Raw genomic sequence first — 17,757 nt, 5'->3', positions numbered from 1 at the left:
TGTCAGAACCCGCCAGAGCGGCATTTTGGGGAGAAATATCCTAACATCTGCAGTTTGCTTTGAAATACCTCCCGGAATCACATGAAGCAGATGTGTGAGAAAGTAAATACGGCGAAAGAAAAAAAAAAGTATTTACTTAATCACTGAATCTACAGTTTCAACCTTTCTGTACCCTTGGAAGTCTTTGCAATAAAATGTTGATGAGAATAATCCTTCAAAGCCCAGTTGAGATATCTCCCCCCCCAAACTCCCTCCCCTCGGTGCTCATCAAGCTGGCGTCTCTCCCTCCTCTGTGGGCACCCAGCCTCCACGCCCGGGACCTGGAAAGTCGCAGCCACACAGGACAGCCCGGCTCACGCCCTCGCGCAGCCTCGGGAAGGCAGGACTCACCCCTGGCCCCTCACAGCACCCGGCACGTAGCAGGCGTCTCCCAGCCGCTTACTGAAAGGAGCGTTTGGTGTGAACCTGGGCCTCATGGGCCTTGACCAAAACTGAAAACCTTTGACCCCGGAGCCCTGATCACCCTTGACGACATCTGCGTCCCTCTCCTGAGGGACAAGGGCAGCGAGACGTGGATGCAGTAGGGCTGAGCTGGTCAGGCTGGCTTTGAGGACAGGGCCGGCCTGACCTGAGGTCTCTGGGGACTGGGCCACAGAAGCTGGGGCCCCGGGAGGGGAGGCCTGGCGATTCTGGTGGCTTCTGTCTGCACCAGCCGCTGAAGGTCACCCAGGCCAGCCCCCTGCGTTCGCAGGTGCGGAAACAGGCCGGGAAGTGGGGAGGCGCCCCAGCTGTCTGACGGGCCGGGTGGGCTCGATCTCTGGCACCGCAGTAAGGTCGCTGTCCCACACGTGCAGCGGGTGACTCTGGGCTGCAGACCTCACACCCCCTCCAGGCTGCATACAGCCTGCCGCTGCACCACCTCCCTGCTGTCCAAGGTTCTCGGAGAGGGGGGCGCAGTGCGGGGCAACATGACCAGGGAGCAGCAGGAAAGAAAGGTGAAGTTTGGGGTACAGGGCACCCCCCCAAAGCTCCCTACAAAGTCCAGAAAGTCAGAAAGGGGTGGACCATCCGGTGCAGGCTGGTGGGAAGCACTTTCTGGAGCCCAGGTAGCAGGAACAGGGGTCCGATGGTGGTCCCCTCCCCGTGCCCGGTCCTGTCCTAATGCAGCAGCTTGGGTGTGGCCCCCGAGGGCGCAGGCCCAGTGCGTCAGTCAGGCAGTGGGTACCTGCCGTCACGCTTGCTAGGCGCTGTGCAGCGTGCAAGATCCAGTGTCACAGGTCACCCGTGCATGGACTTATGTATGCCCTAGAATGAACTTGGAACCAGCTCCATTTTAGAAGAAAAAAACCCTGATGCTCAGAGGTGCAAAGGCCTTGTCCAGGGTCCCAGAGCTAGTAAGTGGCAGAGCTGGGATTTGAACCCCAGTCTTTTTCCACCCTGAGGGCCTGGACACTTAAACTCCCCAGGTGCTGGTGGTAAGGAAGGTCTTGGCAGATGATGTCACAGGCAGCGAAGCCAGAGAAACAGGCAGAGGCCAGCTCGCATAAGAGATGAAGACGGCATCCCACGCCCAAAGGGTTTCAGTTTCGGTTTGGGGATGGATGAGGAGTCCATGAAGGGGCCATTGTAGAGATGGCGAGTTTGAAAGGTGACGCTCTCTCTCCTGACACCCCTGTCCGTGTCTCCGGCCCGCAGAGCCCCAGACAGCAGCCACAGGATGCCAGACAGGCAGTCGGACATCTCTGCCATCTCGTATGACTACTCGGAGGAGCAGCTGATGGCCAGCATTGAGCGGGAATACTGTCGCTGAGGCCACCACAGCAGCCTTGCAGGCGGTCCGGCCCCAGCCCGTCTACACTGCTCCTCGGCCACTGGCCCCATCTGACCGGACCCGGGTCACACATCACCTCCCACCGCCCAGGCTCTGGCTGCAGCTGAGCCCCCTCTAGCACGAAGTTACTCCCGTCTCTTTCAAAACACCCGGCTTCCAGCAAGCTGGCTCCAGGGCTCAGCTGGGCGGACCCAAGCCTGGAGGAAGGCGCAGGGGCTGGCCCACAGGTGCGGGGCTGGGGGTCTCCCTGAGGCTCCTCTCGGTCCCTGGGGAGGGCTTGTCTACAAGGTCCTGGCCTTTTCCGATGGCCCTCTCTGCCTGGGCTGGGGACAGCTGATCAGCTCACCACGGCTCCGACCGCTGCCTTCTATGGGCCAGGGTGGGGCCTAGAGTCTGCATTTCTAACCAGCTCCAGGGGAGACCCTGGCTCCNCTCACTTGCAGCCACTTTCACCCTGTGAGCCTCAGTTTCCCCCTCCAGAAAGTGAGTCTTGGAGGCTCTTCCAGGCATTCTGGCCCCGACAGTCTGGAGTTAGATGATGCCGGGCTTCCGTGNCCCCCCCAGAAGCACCTGCAGGGCTTGAGGGCCGCCCGCTCTCAGCACACCAGGGCCTGACGGGACTGTTCTACTCCCTTCCCACCGCCTGGGAGGCCAGAGAGCCTGTGAGTGCTCCCATCTGACCAGCGAGCAAGCTGATTGGCCAAGGATGCCTGTGAGCCGCGGCAGGGCCAGGGCACCCCGGACTGACCTTCTGGAAGGGGGCCCAGGCGTGGGTGGTCGTGGAAGGCTCTGGGTGGCATGCTTCGGAGGCCAGGTGGCAGGTCCCTCCGGAGCAGCTGGGAAGGCGTCGGAACAAAGGGGCGTGTGGGGGCGGCGCCAGCTTTTGCCGAAGCCAGAATAGGTCTCAGCCGGTTGCATTTTACCAGCCACACAGCAGCCTCCCTGGCAAGATGCAAGAGCATCTCGGGAGCTGATGAAGGACCCCCTGGCACTGTCCCCAGACCCACAGGCCTGCTGCCGTCACTGGCTGCCGGGTGTTGGCATGAACTTTTATTACTTGACAAGAGAGACTTTGATGGGGTGTTCCGTGGCTGGGAGCCAGAGGCCAGCCGGCGGAACCTTCCAGCAGCTGCCCTCACACATCGACTCCGAACCTTGCCCGAGTGGCAGTGGCGCCCCATCCAAGCCCAAATCATTTCTTTGGATCAAAGATGAGAGCCATTACGATTCGAATCATACAAAATACTTCTTCTAAAAGAAGTTAGGATGTTATTTCTCACCCCCAGACAGACTAGGCCTTGAATTTAACGACGTAAAGTGTTTACAATTTTACACTGTTATTTTGTTAAAATGGAAAAGATTCAGGCCGTTTCCGAGAGAAGGACGCTACACCCCTGCCTTGTCTGGTGGAAACCTCCCACAACCCTGAAGGAGATGAAAGTGTGAAGAAAATAAAATTCCTTACATGGTTACTGCAGTCTGTGTGGAAGTCAAGGTGAATGCATGTAATCAAAGCAAAGCAGTCGTTCTTAGGTCTTTTTTTTTTTTTAATATCCTGAATACAGAAAAGTGTCTTTTTTTTTAATATTTAAATATCTATTTATTTATTTTTTATTTTTTATTTTTTTACAAATAGTTTATTGTCAAATTAGTTTCCACATAACACTCAGTGCTCATCCCCACAAAAATATCTATTTTTGAGACAGAGAGAGACAGAGCACAAGTGGCGGAGGGTCAGAGAGAGAGGGAGACACAGAATCCGCAGCAGCTCCAGGCTCTGAGCTGTCAGCACAGAGCCCGACGCAGGGCTCGAACCCACGAACCGTGAGATCATGACCTGAGCCGAAGTCTGATGCTTACCTGACTGAGCCCCCCAGGCGCCCCCGATGGTCCAGAGTCTTAGAGCCACTTCACCCTGGGCTGCCTTTCGTGGGCTGTGGCCCGCTGGAGGTCCTCCTCAATGCTGCCCGGGGCCACGGGAGCGAGCCCCTGCCACTGTGGGCCTGGCCCCTCCGCTCGGTGGCGGGTCCGTGCGTGAGCCGGGTCTGGTCTCTGTCCGGGAGGACGTGCTGTGTGTGGGGCCGGGACACCCATAAACACGCATTCACTCTGGAGAAGGTAAAGTCGACGCCCCACCGAAGGGCTAGTCCGTGTGGGTGGACGTTCTGTTCTGGCGATAATTAGGCAGAAGAAAGGCCTTCTCGGGTGTCAGGAGGCTAAACCACCTCTGAGGCTCTGAAGGTCGGTGCCCTCCTCCAGGAAGGAGACGGCACGGAATCAGAGCTTTGGTGTGGGGACATCTGGACCCCCTGGGGAGAGATCCGACCATGACAAGTGGGCAGGACTCTTGTTTTCTGACGTGCTGAGATCTTCAGTTTCCAGGGCTGGAGAGGAGAAGCTGCTTTCTCTGTGGGGTGTGGATGCCGGGAAGGAAAGGTGACACTTAGTGTAAGGCCCACTGGACACCCCGTGGAGCGGGTGCCTGGGGGTGCGGGTACCCAGGAGGCTGAAGGAGCGCGTGGCTTCGTGTGGCGCCAAGCAGGGGCACGGGGCTGCCCTTCCCAGTGTCGGGGGCCTGTGGCCTGCTGGCAACAGCGACACCGCTTGGCAACAAGAACCGCTGCGGCAGCGTCGCTCCTGACGTGGGCTGGCTAAGCCCCAAGAGGGCCACGGTGCAGGCGAAGCGGAGAAAGTGCAGAGGGCAGCGCTCAGTTTCCTACCACTCTGGCAGGAGAGAATCTGAGTGGCAAATACAAATAATACAATCTTAGTAGTAGCACCTTACGTGAGCGAAGCACGGGTCACAGAAGCAGTGTGTGAGTGTGTGCGTGTGAGTGTGAGTGTGCAATTTGTACAAGTACTTGAAGAGGGCGCGCTCCCCACCAGGGTCTGTGCGAGGCGGGCCCAGGAGCACAAGACACAGATGTGACAGGAGAGGGCGAGCAGGTCCAGGGGCCGCTGTGGTCTGCACCCTGCCGGCCACACGGCTCATGCGACCTTGGAAAACGTGGGGTTGGAAGTAGCCAGGCTCCCTGGGGAGGCCCGGGCTCTGGTCTTGGCCTCACTTTCCAGTGATCTAGGGATCGCAGCTTCCTCACTTTTGCAGCGGGCAGAGGCCGTCTGTCCATCCTGCCGCCCACGGTTACCGGGAAGCCTGAACGACAAACGGCTGGCTGGGAGCCCTGTCACTGCAAAGCCCATTTAGGTAAGAAGTGGGGGCCTGGTCGTGAGGAGGGGGACCCTCGGCGTAGGTGGAGGAGCCGGTCTGTGCTCCGCAGGAGGCCAGCTGGGGTCTGGGGTCTGGTCTACCAAGCGGGCACAGCTTTCTCGGGGACGCTCCGGCGGCTACACGAGGCCCCGTGACCTCGAGCCCCCCTCCATTTAGCAGAAGAATTCTGCATTTTCTGGTATCCCCGTATTATGTTTGAGAGGTGCCCCCAGCCTCGTGCTCACTGGCCTGGGGAGCCCGTGCTCAGTGGTGCCCCCTGGAGCCCAACCACAGGCTCTGGGTCTGTGAATAAGCACAGCTGCTTCAGGGTCCCGGCCATTGCCAAAGCCAACATCTCAGGGTCTTTTTGGGGAGGGCAAGGGCACGCCACCCCCTCTGTGATACTCTGGTAGTGGCATCCCACAGCGACACGGCCTGGGCACCTTGTGTCACGGCTCCCTGGATTTACACGCACAGCCATCTCCCTGGCTTTGAACATGGAGCCCGGTGGGCATGGGGCTGGCCCGGCCAATGTCCTGTCCCCCCATGACTCCCCTTTGTGCCTCCTCTGAGGAGCCTTAGCCTCAAGAGCACATCTCTATGTCGAGTCGCCCTTTGAGAAGCTGATAAAAGTGATGGTCCCCCTAGGGGCGCCTGGGGGGCTCAGTCGGTTAAGTGTCCGACTTTGGCTCAGGTCATGATCTCTCAGTCCGTGAGTTCAAGCCCTGCATCGGGCTCTGTGCTGACAGCTCAGAGCCTGGAGCCTGCTTCCCATCCTGTGTCTCCCTCTCTCTGCCCCCTACCCACTCACACACACACATAATCTCTCTCTCTCTCTCTCTCAAAAATAAATAGACATAAGATGGACCCATGCCCGTGTGTACACCGTTGTCTCCGGTTTCAGGGCATTGACGCCCCGAGGTCTGTGCACGCGAGGTCTGCTCAGGGACACCTTGGTGGGTCTCCAGGATTGTCTGTACCGTCCTGTCTTCTTCGGCGCTCTGTCCTTTGATGCCTCACCACCTTAGTGTCCCTGGACCGTCAGTGCCGTCTCAACCCAGGGACCCCTCTGGGTCCCGCCTGGTTTCCCCTCCCTCCACCGCAGCCTGGAAATTTCCTCAAGGCAGCAAACTGGGGGCAGCTGTAGTGTTCAGCCCACTGATCTCCTGTCTCTCAGTGGTGACTGTCTCTCATGGCCCAGAGGTCCAGTTCCGTGGAAACACTATCGTGCCCTCGCTCTTTCAGATGTGAGGGGGGTGTTCGGTTCTTACTATTCCTTCTTGGGCAGGAATGGGATCCGTATTTCTATTACTTTAATGTTCACGCTGCCACAGCTTGGCCCGTGGCCGTCCCTCTGAGTGGCTTCTTTGCTCTTTAGCACAGTCCCTGCCACTCTCGAAGGCAGCTGGCGATGCAAGAATACGACGTAAGCCCGTTCTGGATCTGTGGGCCCCAAACAGCTACCCTTCAAGGGGCCCTGGCTCCCCGGGGTAGGAAACAACTCAGGTTTTCTTCCACATGGGAAATAACAATGCCAGACACGGAGACAGGCGTGTGGTCTCTGGTCTTTACTTGGCCCTCATTTCATACATGAGGAAATTAAAGTTCAGAAAGGTAGGGTGTCTGCCGGCAACACGTGGCTGCATGGTTGGCCTGCCTCGGGCCACGTCAGTGCCGCCCACCAAATCCCTGCCGGCCAGGAGGCCAGGGCCTGGTGGGCGTCGCGGTGGGACGGAAGGCCGCCCTCCTCCCCGCCGCCTCTGCGCCGGGCCATCCGTCCCTCCGCACGCGCCCTTGGACGGGACGCGGGGGGAGACAGGACTGCCCACCTCCCCGCTTTTCCTATCAAGACCTCACAGCCTTTGCCTCCCAGACACCATCTATTTCTTAAAAATAATTTTTTTTAAATGTTTATTTTTGAGAGGGAGGGAGAGTACAAGTGGGAGGGGCAGAGAGAGAGGGAGGGAGGTACAGAATGTGAAGCAGGCTCCAGGCTCTGAGCTGTCAGCACAGAGCCCAATGTGGGGCTCGAACCCACGAACTGTCAGTTCATGATCTGAGCCAGAGTCAGACGCTCAACTGACAGAGCCACCCAGGCGCCCCAGAGCCCATTATTTCTTAGCACGCTCCCTTCTCTCTGCTGGCCAGCATCTCCTAACAACTCCTGGCCCAGCCTCACCCCTCCAGTCCCTCCAGCCAGAGCGATCCGACCTGAGCAAGAATCTCCCTCCCCCAACACTTAACAAACACTGAGGGAGTTCCAGAGCCTTGTAAGATGCCAGGGTTTAGGGACACAGACAAGCCACAAGGAGGGGCTGTCACCCCTGTCCTCAGGGGACGCACAGTCTATGGAAGGGGACAAACAGGTGAACGCAGGGGTGTGATTACAAGGACAGGTCCCTGAAAGAAGGCTGGGCAGTTAATTTGGCCAGGAGAGGCGGTGAGGTGTGGGCATGAAAGGGAAGTTGAGGAAAGGGGGAGAAGGGGCAAAGACCCGCAGCCTCCCCAAATCCCTCACCAGGATCCTGGGGAGTCTGGAGCGAGTGTGGCTGCTTCCCTATTTCCGCCCCAGGGGAACCCCCAGGGAACCCTCAGCGATGCTTGCCTGGCCCTCAGGGAAGACACCAGGCCGCCTCCCCACCAACCCCCGCCCACCCTGCCACTGGGGCCCTCCCACCGCACCCCTGGCACCTGCAGCCTGGGGTGTATGTCGGCATCTTTGTTCTGCTGTCCTGTCCGGGGCCTGGAAAACCTTCCCCTCACCTTTAGTTCAGATGTACCCCCCAGGAGACTTCTCCAGAAGCACATCAGCCCCTCACTGCACAGCGCTCCCTGACCCTCTACCCTTTTACCCTGTTTGCTGCTCAAAACGTTCCTCACGTGCTTTCACGTCTTACCTACGGGACTATGAGCTCTTCAGGGGCAGAAACTACAATGGGTCATCTCTGGGTTTCTGCCCCCAACACAGAGTTCATTAAATGCTGCTGGATGGTGGATAACGGATGGATGGGGAGTAGATGGATGGGTGAGGGGTGAGTGGATGGGAGGGTGGGTGGATGGGTGGATGGATGGATGGATGGAGGGGGGTAGGAGGATGTGATATGATCCCTGTCAAGGAGGAGCTTACATTTCAGCAGGCAGATTAGACTTGCAGTAAAATTCAACATGACAGATTTTAGTCTTAAAGACAGAATCTCTAGCCTTTTTTAAAAAATGCTTATTTTTGAGAGAGACAGAGCACAAGTAGGGGAGGGGCAGAGAGAGAGGGAGACACAGAACCTGAAGCAGGCTCCAGGCTCTGAGCTGTCAGCACAGAGCCGCATGTAGGGCTCAAACTCATGGACCATGAGATCATGGCCTGAGCCAAAGTTGGACACTTAACTGACTGAGCCACCCAGGGGCCCCTGGCAGAAACTCTAGTCCTAAGTCCAGAAAAGAGGGGCCCTGGGAAGGCCCCCCAGAGGTCGCCATCGGAACTGGGTGCCGAGAGCTGAGGAAGCATGAACACTCAGGGCTCCTGCTCTGGAGGACTGTCGTCTCCACTGCACACGTGCACCCCCGCCCAGCAGCACTGGGCCTGCGGCATCTTAACCACTATGCTTGTTGGCCAGAGCGTCCCGAGCTCAGCCCGACGTGCTGGGGAGCAGCAGCTGTTGGCAGGGCCAGCTCAGGACAGCCCGGGGACCCACGGACTCCTGAGTGAGAGGCTGAGGCCTTAGGGAACAAACCTCCCTCCCTCAGAGGGGGCTGTGTCTCACCCGAGTGGGGGGGTCCTGGTGCCTGGGCTTTCTCCCAAGAGGGGGCCCAGCTATTAGGAACATTCTCAAGTTCCTCATGCAAAAGTCCCTGAACAAAGGCAGGTTGGAACACGAGGCACGGTGGATGTGAGAGCCCGAAAGCAGAACCCTGGTGGCCACAGAGAGGACAGCAGGTACAAAGCCACAGACTGTCCCCTGGAAACAAAAGGCGTTCAGAGTCGGAGAGACTTTCCTAGGCGGACTGCGGAATTGCTAGGTACAAGGCCCATTATCATCTTTGATCCCCCGCCGCCAACCCCTCGCCTGCACGTGCACACACGCGCACACACGCACAGCAGCGTGGCCCACTGAATCGCATGCCAGGGTGGCCGGCTTTGGAAGGCAGTGAGTCCACAGGCCTGTGAAGACGGCGTGTGCAGTGAGAAAGGAGGCCAGGCGACGCCAAGGGTTTGCACCGGGACGCCCGAAGGACGGACTCGCTCTCTGTAAAGCCCGTGGGGTCGGCGGGGAGCAAGGCGGGTGTGGAGACGTTGCTCAAACGCACATCGTGTAGACAGCGGGAGAGGGGGTCCTGATGCTCAGGCGAGAGGTGCGGGGGGCAGAGACACACACGGGCGTCTCTACGGTGGAGACGTTATTTCCGAGTCACGAGACTGGAAGAGATCACATGGTTTTGGGAGGGAGGTGGAGAGGGGGTCAGGGAGAGGGGGCTGCGGGCGGAGGAGCAGACAGTGCAGCACGAGGGAAACGGGTGCGGCCTTGGGGGGCAGGGACCACGGGGCTGACCAGCGTGAAGACTGAGGCCCAAGCTCGGGGAGGTCTCTGCTCCTCTAGTGAGGTGTGGACGCGAGCCCGGCTGGAGTGGGTTTAAGACACAACACACCCCGAGAGCAGGAGCGAAGACCGTGGCTCTGCGATACACTCATAGATCTGGGCTGGAGGAGGGGAGGGGGAGGAGGGAGGCGCGCCCTCTCGTCCCACCTTGTCACGGGCTCCGTGGCTCTCACAGGCTCACCTGCCAGAACAAGAGCAGCATGACCGGGGGCGCGCAGACGCAGCCTCTTCGCTCATGTCCTTTGTAAAGAAGCCACCGAGGAATCCGCAGGGTGCCCTGGGTGCAGAGCAGAACCCGAGCCAACGGCAGCTTAGGCGGGGCCAACACACAATGAATTCTGTAGGTTCTTTCCCGAGAAGATGCTGGGTACCTCCTGGTGCAGCTAAATGACACAGGACACAAGTCCAGTTTTGCAAATCAAAAACGTTTTATACGATTCAAAGAAAAAAGCTACATCACACATGTTCATTTAAATAAGTCAAAGTCTGTTACATAAAACATAATTCTGAAACATTTAAAATTTTATTATTGAAACTACAAAAGGCTCAAAGTCAAAAAAGATCAAGCAAAATTGCTCAGGCAAGAAAGAGCATGGGGCGGGGGGGAGGGGGGGCCGCCACACAAGCTCCACTTCCGGCAGAGGTAACACAAGGCTCTGGTTCTCAGGACAGGATTTTCCAGATGGAAACTCTCCTAATTTATAGTCTTTCAGTCAACAAACAGAGAGAGAAAAGTTTATAGAAGGTATTTCTAAATCTAATCAGGAAATGGAAGTAGAAATCAAATTTTAACATCTCTATTCTTTAGAAACCACGCTGCCTAGAGAATGAAGTTTAATGCGACGAGCGACCCGATTCTCAATCACCTCGTATTCTCAGCACTAGGACTTCCGTTACTTTGCATAATTAAGAAGAATATACAAATTTAATGCCATTTACGACATACAGTCAGAAACGTTTATGCTGATTTAAGATGTAGGCGGAAGAGAGAAAAGGCTCAGGGTGGGGAAACACGAGCTACAATACATTTAATCATGGTTCTCTTGCAACCGGTAGGAATACTCAGCACGGAGGTGAACAAAAACGGGAAAGCCATCTGAATGGAACAGCCAGGGCTCAGAATCGTACGCCAGTTAGCAGTTGACGCTAAAGGGCGATTTACGGGCTATCAAGTAAACATACAGTGAATGACCAGGTGATGGTTACCATATTAAAGGGACCTGAACAGAAAACCTAATTATATTTATTTCATATTTCACCTTACCATCATTTTGATGAAAGTAAATGCCAATATAAGACGCAAAGGCAAGATCTAAGCACGCGCAGCACAATAAAGCCCACTCCCAGGCTCATGACGCGGGGCCGCATTCGTCCGTCCCTTGCGCGCCCCATGTTGCCTGGATTCCCAACACCGTCCAACAAAAGCAATACCCGTGGCTTCCCGAACACCTGGGTCGTGGTGTCCGTATAATTAGGACTTGTGATCACACGGATTCCGGGTGCTGCCAGGGGTCTCATTCTCTAGGTGGACTGCACAACACCCCATCCGAGTAATTCCGTTTGATCAATTTCCTTCAAATGAAATGAACGAAAGAGAAGCCGGTAGTAGTACTGCTGTTTGGTGTAACTTGCGTTTCCTATAGTTCTTAATAATTAAAGGAATTGGAATATTGGAGCTGGGCTGTTTGCGTGTACACTTTACCTCAGATAAACTGTACTTTGGTGGAAAGTTCCTCCAGCCAATAAGGACGTTTTCTTCTTCTCTAAGAAGTTACTTCTACTCTACCTACTCTAGAGTAGAAGTTACTCTAACACTATGAATAAGGCCACAGCAAAAGAAGTCAACTGACCATTAACGAAGGGGCTGGGTGTGAGTGCTTATAACATTACCTTTTTTTGGTGTTTGAGGTACAAACATGCAACTAAGTAGTTTGCTCTCGGCAGAGCAATGGCCCCCAAAACCACAGGCACTCAGATCCAACAGCAGCTCCCTGGTCACCGTGTAGCTATCAGGAATTTTAAATTATTCTCTGGGATACAGCCTTCACAAGTCACACCATGGACATAGATAAATGACTCGTTCTACTTAACCAAAATTTTAATTCCTTGGGCTACAGCCTTAAAGGAATGGTTGCCTGGAATTCCCCTTGAAAATGCTACGAAAAGCTGAATGCAAGTCCCCCCCCCCCATTTAAGAAGCCCCCATTCAACTAGTTCTGATTCGTAACAATTCTTAGATCTGAAGGGCCTGTTGTAGACTGGTAATTTCTTTCTTTTTTTGTCGCTGAATAATATGCCAAATTTACTAAAAGAGTTATTACGAAAAACACTATGGAACACCGAAAAGAAGACCGAAAATCACCTATCTAGAAAGTGGTGATTTGAACACCAACAATATAAATATTTTAATAAAAAACAGTATAAAAGTCAGTACCCTGTCTCATTTCTACAAAACGTGACTAGAAAGGCTGTAAAACCCCAGATTGTGTAAACTTTATTGCCAAAATGTCTATTTGAATGCTGGTGATTCAGATGCTCAAATTTTCTTCCATTTCCTCAAAAAAAAAAAAAAAAAAAAGAAAGAAAGAAAAAAAAAACTTCTGAAACTACAAAAGATATTGAACAGGGTCCCAAACAAAAAAAGTAAAGTTAATATACTTTCATCAGAACCAACTCCCCACTTTCTCCGAGCCCCCCAAGACCTTTTTTTTTTTTTTTTTGGAAGAGAAAGTCATCAGTTCCATTCCTGAAAGCTGCTTTGGAAGGTTCCCGCGGGCGGATGCCCGGCTGACCTTTCAGGCGGAGGCCGGCGGGGTCGCCAGGGGGCCCCCACACTTCTCTGTGGAGGCGATTCTGTTCAGTTTGCCAACCTCTGCCTGCCAGCCAGGCGCCTTCCTGGCCGTCATGTGGCGCCGCGCATGCTTCGTCAGGTGGTCGCTGCGCATGAAACGCCGCTCACACGCGGGGCACACAAACTTCTTCTCCCCGGTGTGAGTTCTGCGGTGGCGAGAAAGTTCATCGGAACGAGCAAACTTTTTATCACAGCCATCCCAGTTGCAGCTGAAAGGCTTCTCGCCTAAGAGGCAGGAAGATGCGCATGAAAGAAAATGTAAGTGCTCAGCACCTTACTGGACGGGGTCAACACATGTCATTTTTAAATTCTATTCATCGAAATCTAAGAAAGTAGTATCTGATTATTCTGGTATTGAGTTATTTTTTTTTTTAAATCTTTTGTAACTTTATTTTTGAGACAGAAAGAGACAGAGCATGAGCAGGGGAGGGACAGAGGGAGAGGGAGACACAGAATGGGAAGCAGGCTCCAGGCTCTGAGCCGTCAGCGCAGAGCCCAACGCGAGGCTTGCACCAGAACTGTGAGATCATGACCTGAGCTGAAGTCGGAAGCTTGACCAGCTGAGCTGCCCTGGCACTGAGTTACTCAAATGACAAGAAATCCTCCAAGATGCATTTCTTTCTGCCACACCCCAAAAACATAACACGTATGTCAGGGCCCAAAGATGTCAAACTAATCTCACAGTTCTAAAGATGTATTTTTTTTAAAGCTTATTTATTTTGAGAGAGAGGGAGAGGGAGGGAGAAGGGCGGGAGAGGCAGAGAGAGAGGGAGAGAGAATCCCAAGCAGGCTCCGCACTGTCAGCAGCGTGAGTCTGCGGTGGGGCTTGAACCCATAAACCATGATCGCATAACGTGAGCTTGAAATGGAGAGTCAGAAGCTCAAGCAACTGAGCCACCCAGATGCCCCCAAAGATACTTTGAAATAAAAATAAATCTTTCACTGTTATAGCTTGGGGTAGGGGGAAATTCTTGAAAGAATTCCTTCCCTGAAAAGCAGAGCCCCTCAGAGGCATCTACTCCCTCTGATGCAGCCGTGACCGTCAGGCCTGAATCCTGGACTCTGCTTCGCTGTGCCAGTGCGAGCTGCCACATGCAAGCTCTGGTGTGCGAACTAGAAACCGCCCGCCCGAAGCGCACTGCGGCCCCGCCTGCGCTGCAGCCCCCAACTCGTGCGGTCCCACAGGCCGTCAGCAGCCGTTCCGGCGGAAGGGCGGTCCCGGATCTAGAGTGTGTACGTTGCGCTGCGGACCCTGCGTGACCGGTGACTGCACTTACGGTTATGGAGAGTGTGACCGTCTGAAAGGGGAGTTTAACGAGCAGACTATTTAACCACAGCAGCCTTATAAACGCAACAGGAGAACAGTGACGCGAGGAGCAAGAGCGCCACGGAACGACAGCGCCGCGCTAACGAAACCTGCTGAGGCAGCAGCTCTCCCGGCGGCTCCCCGACCCCAGCGAGCCGTGCGGCCACCAGCCCACACGGCTGTGTGAGTATAAGCTTAAGGACGAATGTACTTCCTTGGTCACACTGTCCATATTTCAAGCGCATGCGGCTAGTGGCTACCTTAATGGGACAAAGAACACTTCCCTCGTTGCCAAAAATTCTACGGGACCGAGCTGGCGCGATTAAATAAAGAGGTCACTAAATAATTATAGTCACTTCTCTGAATGAAAACCTATGTATTTCCTCAAATAATAAAACTACATTCCCTTCAAATTCACAGATTTTTGAATTCAAGCTTTTCCATACTTTAGACAGACCTTTCCCCAGGGTGAACTAAAGTAGGTTACGCTGGTATTTACTGAATGTGAAATCCGCGTTTTCTAAAATGCTGCCAGACAGACTGAGGCGTCTCCTGTGATGTGGAGATAGAGGAGCGGTACGAGCATCACCTTAAAAACCTATCAAAGAGCCGCGATCCCGGAACCATACATTCTACCTACGGGGATGAGCACATGGCATGTTCTAGAAAAACCAATGATGGTTATACTACCAGTAACCCCCAATCCCTACAAGACTGTGAGGGTTTTTCAGGACCGGAGGGAAGAAGGCCAGATTTCCACCTTTCCCAGTGGTTTTCCCGAGCCCCTCCCACTGGAGGAAGGCTCCGCGTCCCCCGAGCCCAGGACCCGGTGTTCTCGCACCTACCGCTCGGGACTCACCTGTGTGAGTGCGGAGATGGGCCTTGAGGTGGGAACTTTTGAAGTAGGTTTTGCGGCAGCCCGGGACGTTGCAAACATAGTTTCTCCTTCGGGAAAAGTCTACCTGAGGGGCACAGTTCTGGCCGGAGGTGATGAACACTGGAGCGGGGGCCAGGGGCAGGAGCCTGGGGCCGCCCCCAGCCACCCCGCCGGGTGACGAGGCCATAGGCGGGGGCAGGGCCCCCTGCGGCAGGACCAGCATCACGGCCCCCTGAGGCACAGGCGGCCCCACGAACACAGGCCGGGCCACTGCAGCAGCGTGGGGTAGGATGGGCTTCGCCGTCCCCGCACACGCCTGGGGAGGGGGCTTCAAAACAGCCGAAAACGTGCCACTCTGTCCAGTCACAGGGATCATTTGGCAAAAGACAGGGGAACTGGGGACGGGGACAGAGATCACAGGGATGGCTTTCCTCGACAAGTCACTTTCATAATTCTTTGGTGAGCAGGTTTGAATCGCGACAGGCCACCCAGCCTGCTGGCCTTTGTCGGCGGGGACCAGGCCACCGGCCTTGTGCGAGCAAGGCTGGCCGGATGAGGGGTCCGTGGCCAGCGGGCGGTCTGTGAGCCGTGTGGCCAGCAAAGCTTCCAGCCGTCCCAGAGACGGTGCTTCTCCTCCTCCGCTGACGGAAAGCTGGCGCTCTTGAATCTGGGCGGCAGGAACGTGGCCAGGAACTGGACTCCCCGCCGTGTGGCGGATGACACTTGTCACCACGGGCCTGCAGGAGGGGCTGCGGGCTGGCTCCGGGGACTCTGGCTGCGAAGCAGGAAGCGCCCTCTCCGCCTTCCCGCTCAGCACTTGGGCTGCGCCAGCAGAGGCTGGGGGCATGGCCGTGACCATGCATGCTTTGGAATCAGTTACTTGGGAAGGAACAAGTGTCCCTGTCGATGGCTCCACGAGGTCAGGGCTCTGAGGAGGAGTCATGCACTTAAAAAAAAAAAAGTACTGTGTGAAAAGGTGGTCTTGGTTACAGTTTCAAGGGGACTTAAGTTGGGTCACGCTGCCCCCAGGGCCTTTAAAAAGTATCTACAAAAGCCTCATGGAAGCCTGCTCACCGGCAGGGCGGCTTGCAAGGCTCGGTGAGCAAGGTCACTTTCCAGGCTCCTCCCCCTTTCCTGACCTCGCCCAAACCAGTCAATGAGCTTAGTTTTAAGAACGTCAGTGCCACTCCTGGCCTTGCATGGCAACTGAAACGAGCCATTAACTATTAGGACCACAGATGAGAAAACAAATTTATATTCAAAATAAGAGCTTTTCACAATGATTTCTGATTCTCAATTAAAAACCACCACCCCAGCGTGAGCCATTGCACACACTTATCTAGTGCCTATTAGACGCGAGGTAAAAGTCTGCTGGAACGGCCCCCCGAAGCCACGCTCTCACCAGTGGCCCTGCCTGAACGACGCCCCTCTCGCAGCGCCCGGCACTTCCCACTCCCGGTCGGCCTCCCGGCGGCAGGGCCCGGTGCCAGCGACTCCGCGAGGGGGCTCTGGCTCACTCTTTGGGGAATTCTCCCACTGCCCACGAGTCCCTTCCCCCCCCTCCCAGGTCTGCCTGCCACGCTCTCCTTCCAGGGAGCTTCCAGCGCAGCACCCCGAGATTCTGGTCCTTCACCTCTGTCAGCAACTGGCCGTTCTCAACTTTACAAGCCGAGAAGCAATTTCTCCCAGCAATTCCGTGGCTCCAGCAAGGTAAGGAAACACAAACCAAAACCTTGCCTGACCACACCCAACCCCTACAGGTAAGAAATGGGTTGCTCTGGGGAGGCAGAGGCCAGAGTGGGAACCCAGCTAATGAAGGCTGGGGCCAAACACAGGCTGTCTCCACCCGTATTTCCTGATCCCAGACTGGGTCATCCAGGGTGGAAACTAAGTCCCCACCCTGGAAATCCCCAGGGAAGCCAGTACGTTTTACTTCCTCACATCCATCTGTAGGTTTCATCTTATGCATGTTGTAGCCCTGTGGCTGCAAGCTGGGATCTATTAATGGAAAGAGCGTATTTTCCAGGGATGAGAGCTTTCATCCTGAGGACCCAGAGGTCCTGCCCTTGACTACCAGCATCCCAATGAATCTCCCACTAGTTCTTCAACACATTTATTTAACATGGCCTAGTCACTACATAAGACGCTCTTCTCCCCACTTCTTACCAGAGTCGATAAAGAATCGAAGTCCTTTGGTAGCTCAGGTGCGGCTGTGTCAACATGCACCGAGGCAGTGACATCCCCAGAGTCAGAGACAGGTGTGAGGGGTCTTATCTTTAACAGTTCCCCTTTCTGGGATCTTTGACCCCAGGCGCTCATGCAAACAAGCGCCTCAACCGCTTCGATGTCATTCTGCTCCAAGACGCTGCACGTAGACCTTTCACTATCGTGCCGCTTCCTCTCCAGGATCGACTCACATATGTCCATGATGTCAACCTAAAGGCGACACAACACAGTGGTTTCTCAGTTCGGGGGAAACTGAGAGGGCAACCCCGATGGGTGCGAGGATACGCACACCAAGTGTGCGCACTATGCACGTAACACACACACGAGACTCCACACACAAACCCTGTTTCTGTACAAAATATGCCAACGGAACATTCATGCCAATTTCACTGAAGCCAGCATTCTGACGAGTGAAGACGACTGGGCTTGGCTGGCAAGTATTTTCCTCTGAAAACCCTGANAAACAGGCTCCAGGCTCTGAGCTGGCAGTCAGCACAGAGCCCGACGCGGGGCTCGAACCCACGAACTGTGAGATCATGACCTAAGCGAAAGTCGGACGCTTAACCGACTAAGCCACCCAGGCGCCCCCCCGATTCTTAAAAAAAAAAGTTACGTTCATGTTTTCCTGCAGGAAATGACCAGTAAGCCTTTAATTCCTCAGGTGTAAGCCCCGCGGGAGAAACTGGCACAGGCTCGGGTCTTCCGGGTTGTCAGAGCCACCCAAAGGGGGTCCCTGCAGGTGCGTTTCTGCAACTCTCTGAAGCCCTGAGCACAGCTTTCTAAAGTCAGGGCATCACCACACGCAAGACCTGCCGGGGGCTGAACGCCATGTGTGCCAGCAAGGTGGAGCTCATGCTGGGGGAGCC

General features: G+C 55.2%; 2 protein-coding genes across 5 annotated transcripts in view; one reads left to right on the top strand and one right to left on the bottom strand.

The window, feature by feature from the left end:
• CYS1 (cystin 1) overlaps positions 1 to 2,384 on the top strand; it is a 32,543-nt gene extending 30,159 nt beyond the window's left edge. For all 4 annotated transcript variants that reach the window (XR_013331824.1, XR_013331823.1, XR_013331822.1 and 1 more), the window contains 2 exons: positions 1,696 to 2,058; positions 2,275 to 2,384. Coding sequence is in view for 1 of the 4 variants with exons in the window: in XM_077750980.1 (XP_077607106.1) it covers positions 1,696 to 1,810 (115 nt within the window). In the remaining 3 variants the exon portion in view is untranslated. The remainder of the gene's footprint in view (positions 1 to 1,695; positions 2,059 to 2,274) is intronic.
• Positions 2,385 to 10,132: 7,748 nt separating this feature from the next.
• On the bottom strand, positions 10,133 to 17,513 carry KLF11 (KLF transcription factor 11). Its single transcript, XM_077750959.1, has 4 exons — positions 17,505 to 17,513; positions 16,832 to 17,101; positions 14,648 to 15,611; positions 10,133 to 12,707 (listed from the first exon to the last, which is right to left on the bottom strand). Exons 1-4 carry the CDS (start codon positions 17,508 to 17,510, stop codon positions 12,427 to 12,429), a joined length of 1,521 nt encoding a protein of 506 aa, XP_077607085.1. The 5' UTR covers positions 17,511 to 17,513; the 3' UTR covers positions 10,133 to 12,426.
• Positions 17,514 to 17,757: the final 244 nt, after the last annotated feature.

Source organism: Crocuta crocuta, unplaced genomic scaffold, assembly GCF_008692635.1.
Source record: "Crocuta crocuta isolate KB4526 unplaced genomic scaffold, BGI_CrCroc_1.0 scaffold129, whole genome shotgun sequence".
In the NCBI taxonomy this organism is placed as follows: Eukaryota; Metazoa; Chordata; class Mammalia; order Carnivora; family Hyaenidae; genus Crocuta; species Crocuta crocuta.
Note: the sequence above shows the minus strand (reverse complement) of the source record. Positions and strands in the feature narration are given on the sequence as shown.

What these genes read in the sequence shown, in the direction of transcription:
- KLF11 (XM_077750959.1), bottom strand. An exon ending in TCGATTCTTTATCGACTCTG is followed by an intron (nt 15,612 to 16,831) that starts GTAAGAAGTGGG and finishes TTTTTTTTTAAG; the next exon opens with TGCATGACTCCTCCTCAGAG. An exon ending in CCATCTCCGCACTCACACAG is followed by an intron (nt 12,708 to 14,647) that starts GTGAGTCCCGAG and finishes CCTGCCTCTTAG; the next exon opens with GCGAGAAGCCTTTCAGCTGC.